Source organism: Phycodurus eques, chromosome 15 (assembly GCF_024500275.1).
Source record: "Phycodurus eques isolate BA_2022a chromosome 15, UOR_Pequ_1.1, whole genome shotgun sequence".
Taxonomy (NCBI): Eukaryota; Metazoa; Chordata; class Actinopteri; order Syngnathiformes; family Syngnathidae; genus Phycodurus; species Phycodurus eques.
In genome coordinates, this window is record NC_084539.1 from 4,147,953 (window position 1) to 4,167,273 (window position 19,321).

Sequence of the window (19,321 nt, forward strand, 5' to 3'; positions counted from 1 at the left end):
TATATTGAGAGAGAGCAAGAGCAATGAATAATACAAAAATATTACACAAACTTTCCATCCATCCATTTTCTGTACCGCTTATTCTTACTAGGGTTGCGGGCGTGCTGGAGCCTATCCCAGCTATCTTCAGGCGAGAGGCAGGGTACACCCTGAACTGGTCGCCAGCCAGACACAGGACATATACAAACAGTATAAAAGATTAATGATTAAAGTCTAACAACTGTAATAAAAATCTGCAATATAGCGGGACCGTGAAGCAAGAACCGCGATGTAGCCGAGGATTACTTTATCTGTGTTCCGTGACAATAAAGCGCAGGGACTTATATAGTCCAGAGGCTGGGACTCATTGTTTCCGTGACATGTACACCCTGGGACTCACATCGTCTCAAGTGTAAAATTATCCATGTAGAGTGGAGTGGAGTAGATTAAGCGATAGCTCTACGTACAGATTTCCATGCAGAACAGGTCGTGTTAAATGGTGACGTAATAATTGTTTCATCTCGGTGAAGTTGAGATATACTGTGATTGGATCCAAATTTGGAAGTAGCAACTCTGACTTCAAGCAGCAGTCAACTGGATTTTTCCTAGTTGGACGTCGGAAATGTCCGACTTCCCAGTTGTCTGGAATATGTGGCAGGAGTGGGAAGTCGGATAGCTTCAAAGGCTGTGACTAAATATGAAAGACTTTTTAAATAAAAATAATTTCTCAAATCAACCACTGTTCTTTATTATGGTAAAAAGTATATTAAAAAGAACACTATGAACATTATTTTTGTTAAAGGTTCTCTATAAGTAAACCATTCAAATTCAAACTGAAACCGATGATGGGAATGAAGCCACATGAAAACGCAGTTACAGAGAAATGGACTGATAAAAACCTTTCCAATTATTTTTTTGTTTACATTCATCTATTTTGACATCACTGTGGGCATGACCTTTTTCTCCCAACTTTAACGAAATTTAACAGAACCAGGCCTACAGCAACAATAGTGCAATGGGCAGGGTTGACCTTTCTCGTACCTCTGGGTTGAAAAGGAGGTGCAATTTGGGAGCCTTCCTGTCCTGACATTAAAGAAAAAAATATAAATGTCATTTATTCATCGACCATAAAAAAAATACATTTAGTCAAACTTGTTTTGGGTTTTCATTTACAAGCTTTCCTTCTCAGCAGTCAGGAATAATTTGTTTTCCTGTTCAGGTTCTTATTTTTTCCTGTTTTTGCTCTTGGGATCTTCCCCAGACTTATTCGGTTAATTCATTATTATATTTGTTGAGGTCATTGCAGTGAATACAACTTTGCAGTGCTACTTTAGTAATGATAATGCATTTGTTAAGTACAAAGCTAAAAAAAAAAAATTCTAATCAAAATGAATGTGCAAACCAGTAACAAAACATTTGCAGGAACTCGATAGAACTGTGAATAAAAAACACCACATGAGCAGTGATTGGCCAGGTCTGCTAATGTTATTGAAAGCTAAAGAATGTAATGTGAGGTTACAATGACAGAAGAATTACACCCTAAAATATACACCACACATCCATCCATCCAGCCATCTATTTTTTTACACCGCTTATTCTCTTTTTTTTTCGCAGGGAAGCTGGAGCCTCTCCGAGCTGACTTTGAGGTACAGATCACCAGTCAATTGCAATGCAAGATTACTACATATTGATACTTTGCAAATACTATAGTTTAGAACCTGCCTATGATTAAAAGTCAATTTTAAACAATTAGTAAGTTGGCATGACACGAGAGAAAGTTTTATGATTGTGTTAATCCTACTGAAATTGCTATTAATTATTCATGCGTTCATTGATTTTCCATACCGCTTATCCTCACGAGGGTCTCGGCGTGCTGAAGCCTATCACAGCTGACTCAAGGCGAGAGACGGGGTACACCCTGAACTGGTCGCCACCCAATCGTAGGCCACATTTAAACAAACAACCATTCACACTCACATTCACACCAACAGGCAATTTTGAGTCTTCAATTAGCCTACCATCCATGTTTTTGGGATGTGGGAGAAAACTCACACAGGCACAGGGAGAACATGCAAACGCCACACAGGTGAGGCCGGATTTGAACACTTCTTCTTTTCCTTTCGGCTTGTCCCTTTAGGGGTCGCCACAGCGCGTCATCCTTTTCCATGTAAGCCTATCTCCTGCATCCTCCTCTCGAACACCAACTGCCATCATGTCTTCCCTCACGACATCCATCAATATATCCTTCTCTTTGGTCGTCCTCTAGCTCTCTTGCCTGGCAGCTCCATCCTCATCATCCTTCTACCAGTATAGTCACTATTTCTCCTGTGGACGTGTCCAAACCATCAGAGTCTGCTCTCTCTAACTTTGTCTCCAAAACATCGAACCTTGGCTGTCCCTCTTATGAGCTCATTTCTAATTTTATCCAACCTGGTCACTCCAAGAGCGAACCTCAACATCTTTATTTCCGCCACCTCCAACTCTGCTTCCGGTTGTCTCTTCAGTGCCACTGTCTCTAATCCGTACATCATGGCTGGCCTCACCACTGTTTTATAAACATTGCCCTTCATCCTAGCAGAGACTCTTCTGTCACATAACACACCTGACACCTTTCTCCACCCGTTCCAACCTGCTTGGACCCGTTTCTTCACTTCCTGACCACACTCACCATTGCTCTGGACGGTTGACCCCAAGTATTTAAAGTCCTCCACCCTTGCTATCTCTTCTCCCTGTAGCCTCACTCTTCCTCCACCACCCCTCTCATTCATGCACATATATTGTCTTACTTCGGCTAGCTTCATTCCTCTTCTTTCCAGTGCATGCCTCCATCTTTCTAACTGTTCCTCCAACTGCTCCCTGCTTTCACTGCAGATCACAATGTCATCCGCAAACATCATGGTCAACGGGGATTCCAGTCTAAGCTCATCTGTCAGCCTATCCATCACCACTGCAAAAAGGAAGGGGCTCAGGGCTGATCCCTGATGGAGTCCCACCTCCACCTTTATTTCGTCTGTCACACCTACAGCACACCTCACTGCTGTTCTGCTGCCCTCGTACATGTCCTGTATTATTCTAACATACTTCTCTGCCACTCCAGACTTCCGCATGCAGTACCACAGTTCCTCTCTGGGCACTCTGTCATAGGCTTTCTCTAGATCTACAAAGACACAATGTAGCTCCTTCTGACCTTCTCTGTATTTTTCCACAAACATCCTCAAGGCAAATAATGCATCTGTGGTACTCTTTCTAGACATGAAACCATACTGTTGCTCACAAATACTCATTTCTGTCCTGAGTCTAGCCTCCGCTACTCTTTCCCATAACTTCATTGTGTGGCTCATCAACTTTATTCCTCTATAGTTCCCACAGCTCTGCACATCACCCTTGTTCTTAAAAATGGGCACCAGCACACTTTTCCTCCATTCCTCAGGCATCTTCTCACGCGCTAGAATTCTATTGAACAAGCTGGTCAAAAACTCCACAGCCACCTCTCCTCGATGCTTCCATACCTCCACAGGAATGTAATCAGGACCAACTGCCTTTCCATTTTTCATCCTCTTTAATGCCTTTCTAACTTCCCCCTTACTAATCATTGCCACTTCCTGGTCCACCACACTTGGCTCTTGTACTCTCCCTTCCCTCTCATTTTGCTCATTCATCAAGTCCTCGAAGTATTCTTTCCATCTAGCTAGCACACTGCTAGCCCCAGTCAACATATTTCCATCTCTATCCTTAATCACCCTAACCTGCTGCACATCCTTCCCATCTCTATCCCTCTGTCTGGCCAGCCTGTATAGATCCTTTTCTCCTTCTTTAGTGTCCAACCTGCCATACATGTCATCATATGCCTCTTGTTTGGCCTTTGTCACCTCTACCTTTGCCCTGTGTCGCATCTCAATGTATTCCTTTCGCCTCTCCTCGGTCTTCTCAGTGTCCCATTTCTTCTTAGCTAACCTTTTTCCTTGTATGATTTCCTGTACTGTGAGGTTCCATCACCAAGTCTCCTTCTCTCCTTTCCTGCCAGAAGATACACCAAGTACTCTCCTGCCTGCCTCTCTGATCACCTTGGCTGCAGTCTTCTGGAAGCTCCTCCTGTCCACCGAGAGCCTGTCTCACCTCTTCCCGAAAAGCTGCACAACACTCGTCCTGTCTCAGCTTCCACCACATGGTTCTCTTCCCTGTATTTGTCTTCCTAATCTTCCTCCCCACCACCAGACTCATCTTACACACCACCATCCTATGCTGTCTAGCCACACTCTCCCCTACCACTACCTTACAATTGGTAACCTCCTTCAGATTACATCGTCTGCACAAAATGTAATCCACCTGTGTGCTTCTACCTCCGCTCTTGTAGGTCACCCTATGTTCATGCCTCTTCTGGAAAAAAGTGTTCACTACAGCCATTTGCATCCTTGTTGCAAAGTCTACCACCATCTGTCCCTCCAAGTTCCTTTCCTGGATGCCGTACTTACCCATCACTTCTTCATCACCCTTATTTCCTTCACCAACATGTCCATTACAATCTGCACCAATTACGACTCTCTCTCTCTGTCTGGGATGCTCAGAACTACTTCGTCTCGCTCCTTCCAGAATTTCTCTTTCACCTCTAGGTCACATCCTACCTGTGGCGCATAGCCACTAATCACATTATACATAACACCCTCAATTTCAAGTTTCAGCCTCATCACTCGATCTGATACTCTTTTCACTTCCAAGACATTCTTAGCCAACTCTTCTTTCAATATAACCCCGACTCCATTTCTCTTCCCATCTACACCATGGTAAAATATTTTAAACCCTGCCCCTAAACTTCTAGCCTTACTGCCTTTCCACCTGGTCTCCTGGACACACAATATATCAACCTTTCTCCTAATCATCATGTCAACCAACTCCCAAGATTTTCCTGTCATAGTCCCGACATTCAAAGTCCCCACATTCAGTTCTAGGCTCTGTGCTTTCCTCTTCTCTTTCTGCCGAAGAACCGGCTTTCCACCTCTTCTTCTTCGACTTCGACCCACGCGCAACCTCAGAACTGTGAGGCAGATGTGCTAACTAGTCGCTCACCATGCTGTTCTGACTAAGACAGTATTTATTGCCAGCCCTCACACTTAAAATGGATATTTGGCTTTTGTAGCTGTCAGTGGCGGTGAATGAATTTTACAATCTCAGATTTTCTGTCTCAGAGCCAATTTTCTCGTGATGCTCCTGTCTCCGCTGTAGGATGAGACCCCAAATTCAAGTTCTGCCTTATAGCAAGATGTTTGGGTGTGTGATTCGTTGCCGGTAGTTGTCAGTTTAGTACTACAGTATAATAGAGAGTGTATACAAACATACAGTACCTGTTACATAAAGCCATTAGCTCTCAATAACATTTGGTAAAATGGTACAAGCTATTATTAAAATATAAACTGTTTGCTGTCATGCTTATAGGTAACATTTTAAATTCAACATTTTGGTGTCTTGTGTTTGTTAGAGCTAATAGTTCATCCATCCCACCAGTGTGAGCCGCACTCACATTTGCTAATGTGGTATCCATAACAACAATCCACACCTTTAGTGGAAAAGGCCTGTGAAGGGATATTGAAGGGAAGAGACTGGCTGCATATATAGTAAGATATTAAATGTGATTATCAACTGTCGTCTGGCTAAACCATTCCACTTTAAAATGAAACAGACGATAAGAATTAAGCCAGATGAAAAAGCGGTTACAGATCCATTTACATACTTGGTTTACAAGCATGTGAGTTATTGTGTGGTCATCGTTGGAAGGAAGACCTTTTTCTCTCACCACTTTAATTAAATTAAACTGAACCAGGCCAATGCCTTCAATAGGGCAATGTGCACGGACCTGTCTGTCTGTCCGTCTGTCCATCCGTCCATCCATCCGTCCGTCCATCCATCCATCCATCCATCCATCCATCCATCTATCACAGATACCTTTTCTGCAGTAAGATTTCATAAAGCACCCCCAAATGTTTCATCCATCCATCCACCCATTTCACTGCTCATCCTGTTCCACGTCAAAGGGCAGATGTCCAATCAATCCCCAATCTGACACAGAAAGACAACCATTCACACTCAATGTTAGCCCATGTTAAGCACCCGCAGCGCGCAATAACGGGCGAGGGCACCAGGAGAGGGGAGAGGAAAGCGGGTACCTGGAGTTTTAAAAAGCAGAAAATACAGATGTGAATACACAGAATTTGTATTCCTATTTGAATGTAAACATCAGAAACAACAGAAGACGACTGCATATTTATTCAGACGTTTTATGGAAATGCTAAAGAATGAAAATTACTTTTATGCGTGCTTGTGTAGGAATTGATTGATTGCAGTATAGCATCATGAATGACTCAAGCTCAATGGATTTTGAGGAATTTCTCTTTCGAGGCATTAAATACAACAACGAGGAGGAAAAAAATAAATGCTAATTATTTTCCCTTCAACATCTCATTAATGAGCTGTTTGATATCCCTTTTTTTCCATTTGGCAACAATCTGTCTTACTGTATTCCTGGAATTTATATTCCTCTCTATGGTGGACAAAACTAGCTGGGTAAAGTTTGGGTATGTGGGCATTGCCTGGAAATTAAACTCAGCCCAGCTGCTTGACATTATAATAGAGTCCAGTATTACACTACTACGCTACCATACAATGCTCCTACTTTGTGTTAATCTTGTCCCAATATAATGAGTTCTCACACATTTGCCTATACAAGATAATAATAGGCAGCAGGGTGGTTTAGTGGCTCTATGGCTCAAAATTGCCAACAGGTGTGAATGAAACGTGTGAATGCTTGTCTCTATGTGGACTTATGATTGGTGCCCAGTCCAGAGTGTACCACGCCGCTTGCCTGCAGTCAGCTAGGAAAAAGCTCACGTGTAGTTTGCGGTGACATCGACGCTGTATGATATTGCCATTTTTTTTCTGTCTTTAAATGTAATGCTGCAATGCAAATTTTGCCAAAATAATTTCTATCCATCCATCCATCCATTTTCTGAGCCTCTTATCCTCACTAGGGTCGCGGGCGTGCTGGAGCCTCTCCGAGCTATCATCGGGCAGGAGGCGGGGTACACCCTGAACTGGTTGCCAGCCAATCGCAGGGCACATATAAACAAATGACCATTCGCACTCACATTCACACCTATGGGCAATTTAGAGTCTTCAATTAACCTACCATGCATGTTTTTGGGATGTGGGAGGAAACCGGAGTGCCTGGAGAAAACCCACGCAGGCACGGGGAGAACATGCAAACTCCACACAGGCGGGGCCGGGGATTGAACCCCAGACCTCAGAACTGTGAGGCAGACGCTCTAACCAGTCGGTCGCCGTGCCGCGCCAAAATAATTTTTATTTTTTAATTCACTGGCTTAAAATAAATTACGCCTCATAGGTTTTGAGGAGTGGAGCTATCTTATTGAACTAACTGAGGTAACTAACATTATGCAGTTCAACATAATAATACCCAAATTGCCAGATCAATACCTCTGTGTGTCGTTTAAAAGTCTGAATTATTGGGTGGGTACTTACTTGATTTCAACCACCTCTTAATACCACCATTATCACATTGCAATTATGGAAATCCTCAATACTATAAAAAACACAATACACAGTAACATAAACACGCAACTGTGGCACAAACATCATCTAGAGCAGTTAAGAAATAACATCTATCTATTAACGTGACAAAAACATAAAACATTTGAATAAAATACATCATACTCACCGGAGATGCTAGTTGTTAAATTTGATCATTAACGTTTGCTATCACTACAGACAGCTTGCGCTGACCAACCAATCACACCATGAGAAAATGCTGATGTTACTGTGGGCCTGCTAGCTGGCCCTATGAGGCCAAATAAAAATGTGATTGTTAAAAGAAACAGTCCCATTGCTAATATTATTTAAATGACATCAGCCAGCTCTACTGATTCTGAAGGCCGGGCAGATTAGATTGACATGGCAGCACACAGAGGGTGACATCTGATTGAACAAAAAGTCTAACATCCATGTTTCCCCACCTATTCATGGTTAGCTACTCACAAATTCACCTATTCGCAAATTCACACACTATTATTTTTGGAACATTTCCTATAATTTGCTCCAAAAAACACCTATTTGCTGTTTTTGTGCTCTTTCTGAAACACCTTAAAATGCCACAAGCCCTGCCTGATAGAAAAGTTGTGCTACTTTTCTATTAGGCAATGGTTTGGCATCATCTAGTGGCATCTTGGTGCCAAGGAACTATGTTGAAGTGAGACTGAGAGACAACATTTGCATGTCAGTGGAGCTAAGTTTAGCCAAGGAAGTTACGAGAGTTGTCTTGGGTGCATTTTTTCCCAAATCAATTTAAATAAAAGAACATATATATTTGGTTTAGATAAACAACTCTTTATAGCACTTTTTGTTTCAGTTTTAAACAGGAACAACTATATTTTAAAGACCCCACGAAATGTATTAAAAATGTTTAAGATGACATTGGTATATTTAATAGTGGTCAGCCGATATTAAACCAATCTCTATAATGCCAATAAGTAGATGACATAAAAAAAAATAATAATTATAAATGTTCATTTCCCTTCAGGCTGCTACACATTGTGGTGCCAATTTCTCTCTAACAAGTTGCCATTTTACATTTGTCTGCAACAGGACCGTGACCCTCCAGTTCCAAATCGCAAGTGGACAAACTACTGCCTCAATGAGTTAGTGTGACTTACGAGAAAAATTACATCAGATTTTTTTTTAACAAAGTTAATGCACCACTATGTATCGTAACAGAAATTATATTTTTACTGTACTGTAATAATTTGTGTCCATTAATTTTCCAATTCATTTTTACAACAATAGTAAAACACCTTATTATTTATTGATGATTAAGATGTCAAACATAAGTCATTTACTTGCATTCCTGAGCAGAAAAAAAAAGTGTTTTAGTGGTTGACTGTTATGCTTGGTTAATTTCTGACTTTTCAGATGAGCCTAGTGGGCCAGGTATAAAAGGACATTTCTCATTTGTGTACAAAATAAGAAACCATTGAGAGCTCATATGAATGCTGAATTTGAAAGAGTCTATATCAAAAGCACATAATAATACTGCATGGTCTCTGAGAAAAAACAGGTGGTACATAATATCGGTGGAGCCCCCTGGACTGGTCACCACTCATTTGCAGGGCACAAATAGACAAATAAGCATTCACGTTCACACCTATGGACAATTTAGACGAATCTTAAATGAACATCAGAACTGTGAGGCCAACTTGCTAACCACTTTACACTGTGCTGCCATGTACAAAAGTTGTATTTTCTTTTTTTTTTTTTTTTTTTTGTTCTCTTTGCCAAACATTGTTTGAGTATTTGTATTTATTAGTATTTATTTAAAATATACATCTACATAGATGAAGTTCTCTCCTGGATGCAGCATTTGCACCAAATAATGACAACATCCTCTATTGATACCAGCTCATTAATAACTCCATCGTCTGTCCAACATTTAAAACATAACCCCACCATATAGTCACACTGGCAACCAGTTTCATAATAGACTGAAGCAAAGACTATAATAGGACATGCATGTGTGAAGCTTTCCACACACCAAATTGTCATGCAACATGCGTGGTTCTGCAACAAGTTTTTATTAGCTGGTTTCAGACTGTCTGCAAGTAGTTTGGCTGCGATTCCAAATGGCACAGCAAAGACGTTTAAACCCAAACAAAATGTTAGGTTATTACACAGGATCTTCCACAACAAAAATGATGTTTGTGATTTGAAGTGAAACAAAGATTTGTTTGCGATCGTCAAGTTCAGTCTAGTTCAGCCGCATTGCTTAGTGTGTGCCTGGTTTAAGGGAACTGAAAGCCTCTTTGCACCGTAAAATGCAACTAAAAACTGATGAACTGAAAACCTTGAACATGGAATCACTCATCATGGCAAAATGTTTAATTTTACTGGGTTTATAATACCTCTACATATTCAACAGAATAAGACTATACCAACTTCTGATCAGATTCACCTATTGGTCAAATCTTGTGAATTAAAGTTTTGTTGTGTAAATTTTAGCTTTGCTCTTTTCATTGGGCTAATTTTTGCAATGCATACCATTAAAATGTCTTGGTAGTGTCTTCATTAACAAAATAATCAAGTCTGAACCAAAGAAGAAGAATCACCTTTATTGCCATGAACATGCATCCACATGAAATTTGTTTTCTGCATTTTACCCATCACAGTGAACACACACACCTGTTAGAGGTACAACATGTCCCAATAATTTATGTAGTGAGAATTACATTCTGTGTAGACGTACACATTTTTACAAAATATTGCTAATGTTTACACTCATTCTGATTAAACAAAATAAAAATATCACAAATAGTGGGCGCTAAACTGCATGTTAACTCCAACAGATTGCACACACTGTTGGCTGGCATGTTGCACCTGAGTTTGTGGCGAGAATGGAAACAGGTGTACAAGTGGTGGAGACTGGCTTATTTAATTGAGGGTTTTGCACTTACGGTGGGGCTGATGGATAATTTGGGAGAGCACCACAAGCGCAAAATTAACTTTGAAGTGATGGAATTAGAAGGGTTAGTGAAAGAAGCAAATTACCCTTTGCTATTTCGCCACATTTATTATGATAGCTTTTGAATCGCACGCAGTTTAGCCTCGCTGGGGGGACTCGAGTCGTTTGACTCGAGTCGACTTGAGTTGGCAGTTTTATGACTTGGGACTTGCTTGCCAAATACTTAAGAAAGACTTGACTTTAGAGTTTAAAAAGTTGCTGACAAAATTGCATTCCACCATTGTTAAGTACAGTTCAAACTGTGAGTAGCTATGTGTGAATATAATTTTCATACTACTGGAAGTGTTTATTGAAGTGTCACCGTTAAAATGTCATCTGTTGTGTCGGCTCTGTAATAAAGCTGTCTGCACTCTGTTTTGAAAATTGAGACCACAGCATATGAAACACAACCTTTATTCTCACGATAGTTGTCAATTGTCCAGAGTCAGTGCTTCTAAATCATGTTTATTTTTACTTCACTCAAAAAAATTTTCAAGAGTTGTACAGGTTATGTCTCACATTAAAGGTGAAAAAAGTTGTGAAAATATTTATTATATACATATATTTGTTTTAATCAATCATTTTAACCGGGGTGTGTGGACTTTTTATACCCAATGTAAATACTGTACAGTGATGTGCCAGTCTTGGCTTTTGTTTAATTGTGCTCTCTTCAGAACTGTAGGAGTTATAAGGTTGTCACCATAAAGTAGACAGCATAGTTAGGTTTAGAAATAAAGTTGAGTTTAATTGAGTTTGAAATACTTAAAAACAATTCCGTGCAATAAATTCAATCAATCATAATCTCAGTGGTTGCTCGCGTAACTATTATTAGGTGTGAATACTTTTTTTAGTGTTATGATTTGTGAAAAAAAAACTTTTGTTACCTGTCCAAAATACTGTATGTTGCGACTGATGCGACTTGACTGGCAACTTGCTGAAGCCAAGTAATGACTTGACTCGACTTGAAATTTAGTGGCGACTTGACTAGTTTGATTTTTGTCCCACAGTGACTTGAGACTTGTTTGTGACTTGCACGTATGTGACTTACTCCAACCTCTGTAGCTTCGACATTCAAAGAAAGTATCTGCTTACGATTGCGGTATACAAAGTCTCTGTCTGAGGCGAAGCAAATTGCACATGAATGCAGTCTATCGTGCTGATAAGTTTGAGGAAGCCAGCAACCACATAAAAGCCATGTTTTGTCTGATTTTACTTTTACGCCACAGGAATGCCAATGACAAGAACCTTATTGAGAATGTCTTCAATGTTTTTTCAGATCAAAGTGAGCAATAGTAAGAAAAATAGAGTCATCATACCTTGAGCCCTCCACACTCTGCTGCTGATCCGTGATCCACTCCAGTGATGTAAATACCCAAAGCGTATTCTGCTCCCCCTCGGATCATAAGGCCCAGGGATCGGCCATCATCCAAAACCAAGTTGACCTATAAATGACAGTGGAAGTGGTAAGGATGACTGAGGTCAGTTGTGAAATGGTTCAGAACAGAAACATGTAACATTTAGGAAAAAACAAAACCCCTTTTCCATCGTATTAAATGGTTTCCCTGTAGAATGCCATCCAGACTAGATGGACTGTCTTTTAGCTGCAGTACACCCAGTCTTTGGAACTTGGTTAAATGTGTAAATTGCATCTTCATAACGTTGCCTTCCTCTTCACACACATGACTGAGCACCATTCAAACAAATAGCAATGCTGAAAAACTATAGATTCAGCGCCTGCCATGTAAAAGGAGATATGCTATGGAAAGAGAAAGCCACTGCCCTGAATTCTTACATTTTTAACAAATCCAAGCAAGTTAATGCTGATTTCAACACCTTTGGTATTGGGACAAATAATGCAAATCCCAGAAGAGGAGGAAAAACAAAAAGCAAAACATTTTTGGAATATTATTGCCATTTGGTTTAGCTATAAGCAAAGGGGTGAAAAATTTGAAAAAGCTGACATTTCATTTTAAAGCCACATCGTCCAGCCCTAGGTAAAGATCATTGGCTGATTCAGATACTGTCGGTGAGATACAGGTGGGTAGAGTAGCCAAATATTTTACTCAAGTAAGAGTACTGTTACTTTTGAATAATATGACTCAAGTAAAAGTAAAAAGTAGTCGTCCAAATATTTATTTGAGTAAGAGTAAGAAAGTACTCAATGAAAAAAAATACTCGAGTAACTTGTGATTAAGTTCAGATTTATTATTATTATTTTTTTTAAATCCGAGCATGAGCATCATTCATTCATCTTCTGTTCCGCTTATCCTCACGAGGGTTGCGGTCGCCTGGAGCCTATCCCAGCTATCGTCGGGCGATAGAGGCGGGGTACACCCTGGGCTGGTCACCAGCCAATCGCAGGGCACATATAAACCAACAACCATTCGCACTCAAATTCACACCTATGTATTAATGAATAAATCAATTATTAATTTAGAGTCCTCAATTAATCTACCATGCATGTTTTTGGTGTGTGGGAGGAAACCGGAGTACTCGGAGAAAACCCACAGAGGCACGGTGAGAACATGCAAACTCCACACAGGCGGGGCCAGGATTTGAACCCCGGTCCTCAGAACTGTTCGGCGGATGTGCTAACCAGTCATTCACAGTGCCGCTGCATGAGCATCAAATACAATTAAAAAAAAAATAATAATATATGGGAGTCAACACACCTGGAACCATTTCAATTTTTAACTGCCCAAAAACCAACTACACATGCATTGGACTCTACAGAAACATTATTTGCTTTATTCACTTAAATGACTTCATGAAGAAGCTGTTTGCTGACCAGACTTAGTGATTGCATTTGTGACACCATATGGTAGGGTTAATGTTGCCATATCCACTGCCAAAACAACAACAGAAACATCTGCAACTTACCGCAAGGTGTTTTCTCAAATTAGAAGTGGGCTGAAATATCCAAGTTTGGGCAGTCACAATTTAAGAGCTGCATGATAAAGCTGTTGGTTTTTGGAGTCTATAAAATAAACACAGTCGCTCGGCTGTTTTTCCCCCAAAATGAGTAAATTTGATTGGCTCGGGAAGGCAAAGTGCGCGGTCATGTGACTGCCTTGTGTCGTCTGATTGGTGAATTGGAGTCAAATGACATTAGTGATCCCGTTTGATTGGCGCCATGGGCACCCTATTGGGAAGTAGAAGATGGAGTCTAAAAATAGACGCGCACACGCAAGAATGGATAAATATATAAAAGTAGCGAACGGCATGTCGATCATTGTAATGGAGTAAAAGTATCGATCCTTCTTTACATAAATACTCAAGTAAAAGTAAAAAGTACGGTGCATTTAAAGTACTCTGACAAGTACAGTTTATCGAAAATTTTACTTGAGCAAATGTAGCACATTACTGCCCACCTCTGGATACAACACTCTTGAACAATTTCCATATTATTGTAAATAAAAGTATCTTATTAATTATAGTGTAGCAGTACTGGTAATATCAGCCTTAGTGATGCACTGAAATTTCGAACACTGAAATATGTCAGCCGAAAATGGCCAAAAGTGCATTTTCAGTTGCGGACCAAAATACTTCATCCATCCATCCATTTTCTGAGCCGCTTCTCTTCTCCTCACGAGGGTCGCGGGCGTGCTGGAGCCAATCCCATCTATCATCGGGCAGGATATAGTACACTTGTCGTCACACAGGTCTGGTAGACGTGGCGTAGAGTAACCAACTTTGAAGAGCAAAATAGCAACAGGGATCTCGTTTGATGTACGTCCCGCGTCTGAGACGCACAAAAATTAGCAGGGACGCATAAAGTAAGATCAATCTGCATCTTAGGACGCAGAGCTATGGTTAATACTCCATCGTGGTGCTGGAAATCTGGTGTATAAATTGTTTTATTTTGATGACACAGGACTCGAGAGTGTGACTAATTTGGTCGCATATGCGCCCTAATTTGTGAATGGTGCAGCACAAAAAAAAAAAAAAAAAAAAACAGGATGTGCACAGGTGCCCAGTCATTTGAGGAAGGAAAAAAACAATTTCTGCGACTTTGAAAGCAGACACATGAAACCCATCGTGGACTCTAAACCAATCAGAGATAGTGAAGAGCAGGGACCCTCCTTCTGATTGGCCATGTGGATGTCTGTATGCATGTGTGTATGAATGTGTCTGTGTGTGTGTGTGTGTGTGTGTGTGTGTGCGTACTTTTGAAATGGAGGTGCTCGCGTATGCGAAGCTAAGTTTTCTGACAGTGAGCCGGTTGCTGCACAGTTACAGAAAGTCGGCACCGCGACGATGCGGAAACATTTTGGATTCAAGCCTAATGAACGCGGCCATCCCACTAACACTAACGAGCTGGTATGTCAAATTTGTATGAAGTCGCAACAAAGACAACTCAACTTAAAACCTCAAAGTGACAAAATCCATTTTAAACACAACCATCCCACCAGATTTCTTCAGCTGGGAACCAACAACATTTCCCATTTCCCGTCAACTTGCAATAATGGAACCCTCTGCCCAACAATGCAAATATAATTGAATAGAATGACATTGATATGGCGCATGTATGCTCACATTACAAAAAGTAAAGCATACTCACTATTGTAAGCGCTATAGCCACTGAAAAAGTTGACAAAACAACATTTAAAGAAAGGCTGCAGACTTTTGAAAAGTAGTACAAATCTTAAATCAAAATAGGCTGCTTTTGATCTACTTGCTGTGTTGTTATTAATGTTGCCACTTCGTACTTTTTCTTAACCAAGTGGAAACTTGATTGGCAGCACATTGCCTGCTAAGGCATTAATGACTGTTTATAGATCTGTTCCAAATGTTTAATATTTGTTTAAGTGCAATTTTTGAAAACAGAGCCTGAGTCTGTTTTATTTTGTATTTTTTTAATCGAAGATATTTTATTTATTGTTCTACATTGCAATGTTCATTTTTCTTAGAATTAGAATTAAAAGTGAATTGTTCTCAAAAAGGATGTACTTGCATTATTATGTTCCACCCATCCATCCATTTTCTGAACTGCTTATCCTCACCAGGGTGTGGTGGAGCCTATCCCAGCTGACTCTGGATGAGAGGCGGGGTACACCCTGAACTGGTTACCAGCAAATCGCGGGGCACAATATAAACAAACAACCATTCCCACTCACATTCACACCTACATGTAATTTAGAGTCTTCAATTAACCTACCATCCATGTTTTTGGGATGTGGGAGGAAACCGAAGTACCCGGAGAAAACCCACGCAGGCACGGGGTGAACATGCAAACTCCACACAAGTGAGGCCAGATTTGAACCCAGGTCCTCAGAACTGTGAGGCAGATGTGCTAACTATTCGTCCACCATGCCGCCATTATTATACTCTATTATCATTATATATTTGTTTTCTTTATGCCACTGATTTAATGATATCATTATGCTCTAATATCATTGTATCAGTGGCATAAAAAACATGATACTATGGTTTGTCGTGATAGTTTTTGGAAAAATCATCATCCTAAAAAAGCTATTGTGACAGGCCTAAACACATAATATATTGAGGAAGAGCAAGAGCAATGGATAACACAAAAATATTCTACAAACAGTATAAAAAATAGCAATATATACCGTAAAGCAAGAACCATGATATAGTGGAGGATTACTGTATCTGTATTCCGTGATGATAAGTTGCAGGGACTCCTTGTTCCTGGGTTGGGACTCATTGTTTCCATTACATGTGCATCCCGGGCATCACTTAGTCTCAAGTGTAAAATGATCTATGAGAAAATTAATGTGTCAAGAAAGAAATACTGCAATACATGACATGGAAACCAGAAATCAATTAGTATGTCACCGCTCGTCCGCTACGTCACTTGAGAAAATGTAAAAGTACATTAATATAATATTTTTTTCTAATATTAGATCACCTTAAGGTTGGATAGGATTAGAAATTAGTTTCATCAGAGGGACAACAAAGGTTGGATGTTTTGGAGACAAAGTTAGAGAGAGCAGACTTTGACGGTTTGGACACGTCCAGAGGAGAGATAGTGAGTTTATTGGTCGAAGGATGGTGAGGATGGAGCTGCCAGGCAAGAGAGCTAGAGGAAGACTAAAGAGAAGGTTGATAGATGTTGTGTGGGAAGACCTGAGGGCAGTTGGTGTTAAGAGAGGAGGATGCAGGAGATAGGCTTACATGGAAAAGGATGACATGCTGTGGCGACCCCTAACGGGACAAGCTGAAAGGAAAAGTAGAAGTCCCACAATGGGGAAATTTGCATTGTTTCAGCAGCAATAGAGAATACAGGAAATACAAAAGCAGCATGCAAAAGAAGACATTTGGCTGCAATTGCATCCACCCATACAAGGTTGACGCAATAAAGATGAAAATATTGGAGCCATAATTTATTAACAATTACAATAAAGTTGTGTAATTGAACAGTATGCAGAATTATTTTTATCCTATTACATAATATGCGCCAATCACTGTCCGTCGGTAATGTTCTTGACATGATTTTAAAAATTCGGGAAATCAGACACATTTTTCTGGAAGTGAATATCTGTAGGTTGGCAGTAATCTATTTCGGGTTTTTTTTAGCTTTCGGTTTTTGGCCTTGGCTTCCTCATTTTCGGTTTTCAATTCGGTGCATCACTCATCAGCCTCTATCCATCCATCTATCCATTTTCCATACCGCTTATCCTCATCAGGGTTGCGGCCATGCTGGAGCCTATCCCTGGTCGCCATCCAATCGCAGTAATCAGCCTCTATTTTATTTTATTTTATAGATCTTTACTTTCTTGCCCATCCTTAATTTGCAGTGCAGAAACCATTGTGAGCTAACCCTAACCCTAGCATAGTCAAGATGTTTTTGGTGGTTGTTTTTATAAGTCTGATTGTAAGTTTTGTAGCGTATATTGGTGTTGGATAAAACTTAATTCATTTAAGAGATAAATCATTGAAGGTGAACACCTACATTCACTTCCGGGTTAGTCCGATTTACGTTTTAACGTCACAATCAAACTATCTGTCTCGTAAAGGGCAACATATCTTTTTGTATGTGTAAAATTTTGGAAAAGTGACGAAAAACCTTAGTCTCATAATCTGAAGGTTGCTACATTTATGAAATATTTGTCCTCGATTACAGAGGTTTCTTGTTCGAACTCAAAACACACACAAAACACAACAAGAAATGGAATTTTATAGAATATTTAATGAAATATGCAAGAGATGTATAGGGAAACACACAGAGGGCTCTAACTACAAAAAGAAAACACTACTAATAAGGCTAATAGAAAGAAACAGGCATATCGAAAGGAATAAGGACATTGTACCGTGTATTTTACCCCAAAATTAATAGGCACTAATTTTGTAGATTCTGGCAACGATTGTTGTGCTACTCCTGACCGTATATCAGCTGGTCTTTGGCGATGAAAACGAAGCAGGTTTGGTTGAAGAAGATGATGCACCAAAAAAAAAAAAAAAACAGGCGGGAGAAGAATAAAGGAAGTTGTTATCGTAACACGCTCGTAACTCGTAACTTTCCTACTTATTGAGCTTGTTGCTGGCTCCGCTCTTGGTCTCAACTGCGGGCGTAACAGCTACGGATGCAGGGCATTGTTTCCTGGAGCCTCCGCCAACAGATCAAGCTAGGAAAAGCGATCAAAGCCGCTTCGATTGAAAGCGCCGCCGTCTTGGTCCGGCGCACATGGTAGCAACGAGGGACAGTTAAAGAAACGTTGAATAAAAGTCCACAGGTTTGCAGTAACTCTCAAACCCCAGCGGGTGTCGCCTGTGTCCCAGCAATGTTCCCAGTGGGCGTTTGGCGGTGCCTTGCATGCATGTTTTAATATTAAAACAAATAGTTCATTGCTGTATTTGATTTCCCGAAAAAGGCGTTGATTAAACATAACTCAAGTTCCGGGAGTAAATAGTTCAATCTGTGGCATATCCAACTAATACATCGTTGTCGATCTGTCCCAGCTTGATCTTATTGGCGAGAGGATCTCCCAACCTTTTGGTCGCTATCTTCAGTTCTCCACATCAAAGGGGTCTTTGATGACTGGAACCCAGATTTGTCGGGAAGCTGCTAACTAGTTTAAGGTCCAGCTGACGTACGCCAGGCGTCCTTTGGTGGCTGTCTTGCACAGCAGGGCGGCTTGTGAGAATTCAGTTTATCAAGTTGTTGGTGGGGTTACTGTGGCACCTTATGTCGCCAGAGCGCCTCCGCTACAGTTTACAAAATTGTTATTCACTGAACGGCAAGGAATGCATGTAATGATTATGCGAAAAAAATATGTTTTTCAAAATTTTGGACACAGTAACAATTTTATATTGACCTTCGCTGAGAGACTGTATTTTTTCTAGAATCCAATCATCTATTTTATATTGTCCCAATCATCTATTTATATTGTTCATAAAATTACAAGCTGTTTTTGTTGGATAAATATGAGTTAGGGTTGATCCAATCAATGACAAGAAAATTGAAGAAAAGTAAAGCCATGGAGCTGCAGTAATAATTGAGTCACACGATAAAGACCAAAAAAAAAAAAGGACTTCTTTAGAGTCCAAGTGACAAAATGTCCCATTCTACGCTTAATGTGAAAGAAATAGTCTGTTACTTTTTGCAGTCTTAACTCCATTTAAAGATTAATGCCCATTACAGTAGCAAAATCTTCCTTGGTTCCTTCAGGGGAAGTGGACAGGATTTTGTAGTGAGATAGATGAGGTACTTTAGATGATAGAATTTACTCTTGCCTTTTTACATGCATTAATATTCTAGTTTTCTGGCTCATAGAGCTTTTGAAGAAGGTTGATGGTTCAAGAAGTATGACAACGATAACTTGC

At 40.2% G+C, this 19,321-nt stretch overlaps 1 protein-coding gene across 4 annotated transcripts in view; it reads right to left on the reverse strand.

Annotated features, from left to right (window-relative positions):
* Window positions 1–19,321, reverse strand: part of whrna (whirlin a) — a 203,115-nt gene that overhangs the window by 84,380 nt on the left and 99,414 nt on the right. For all 4 annotated transcript variants that reach the window (XM_061698026.1, XM_061698025.1, XM_061698024.1 and 1 more), the window contains one exon: window positions 11,851–11,976. In XM_061698026.1, the coding sequence (XP_061554010.1) occupies window positions 11,851–11,976 (126 nt within the window). The remainder of the gene's footprint in view (window positions 1–11,850; window positions 11,977–19,321) is intronic.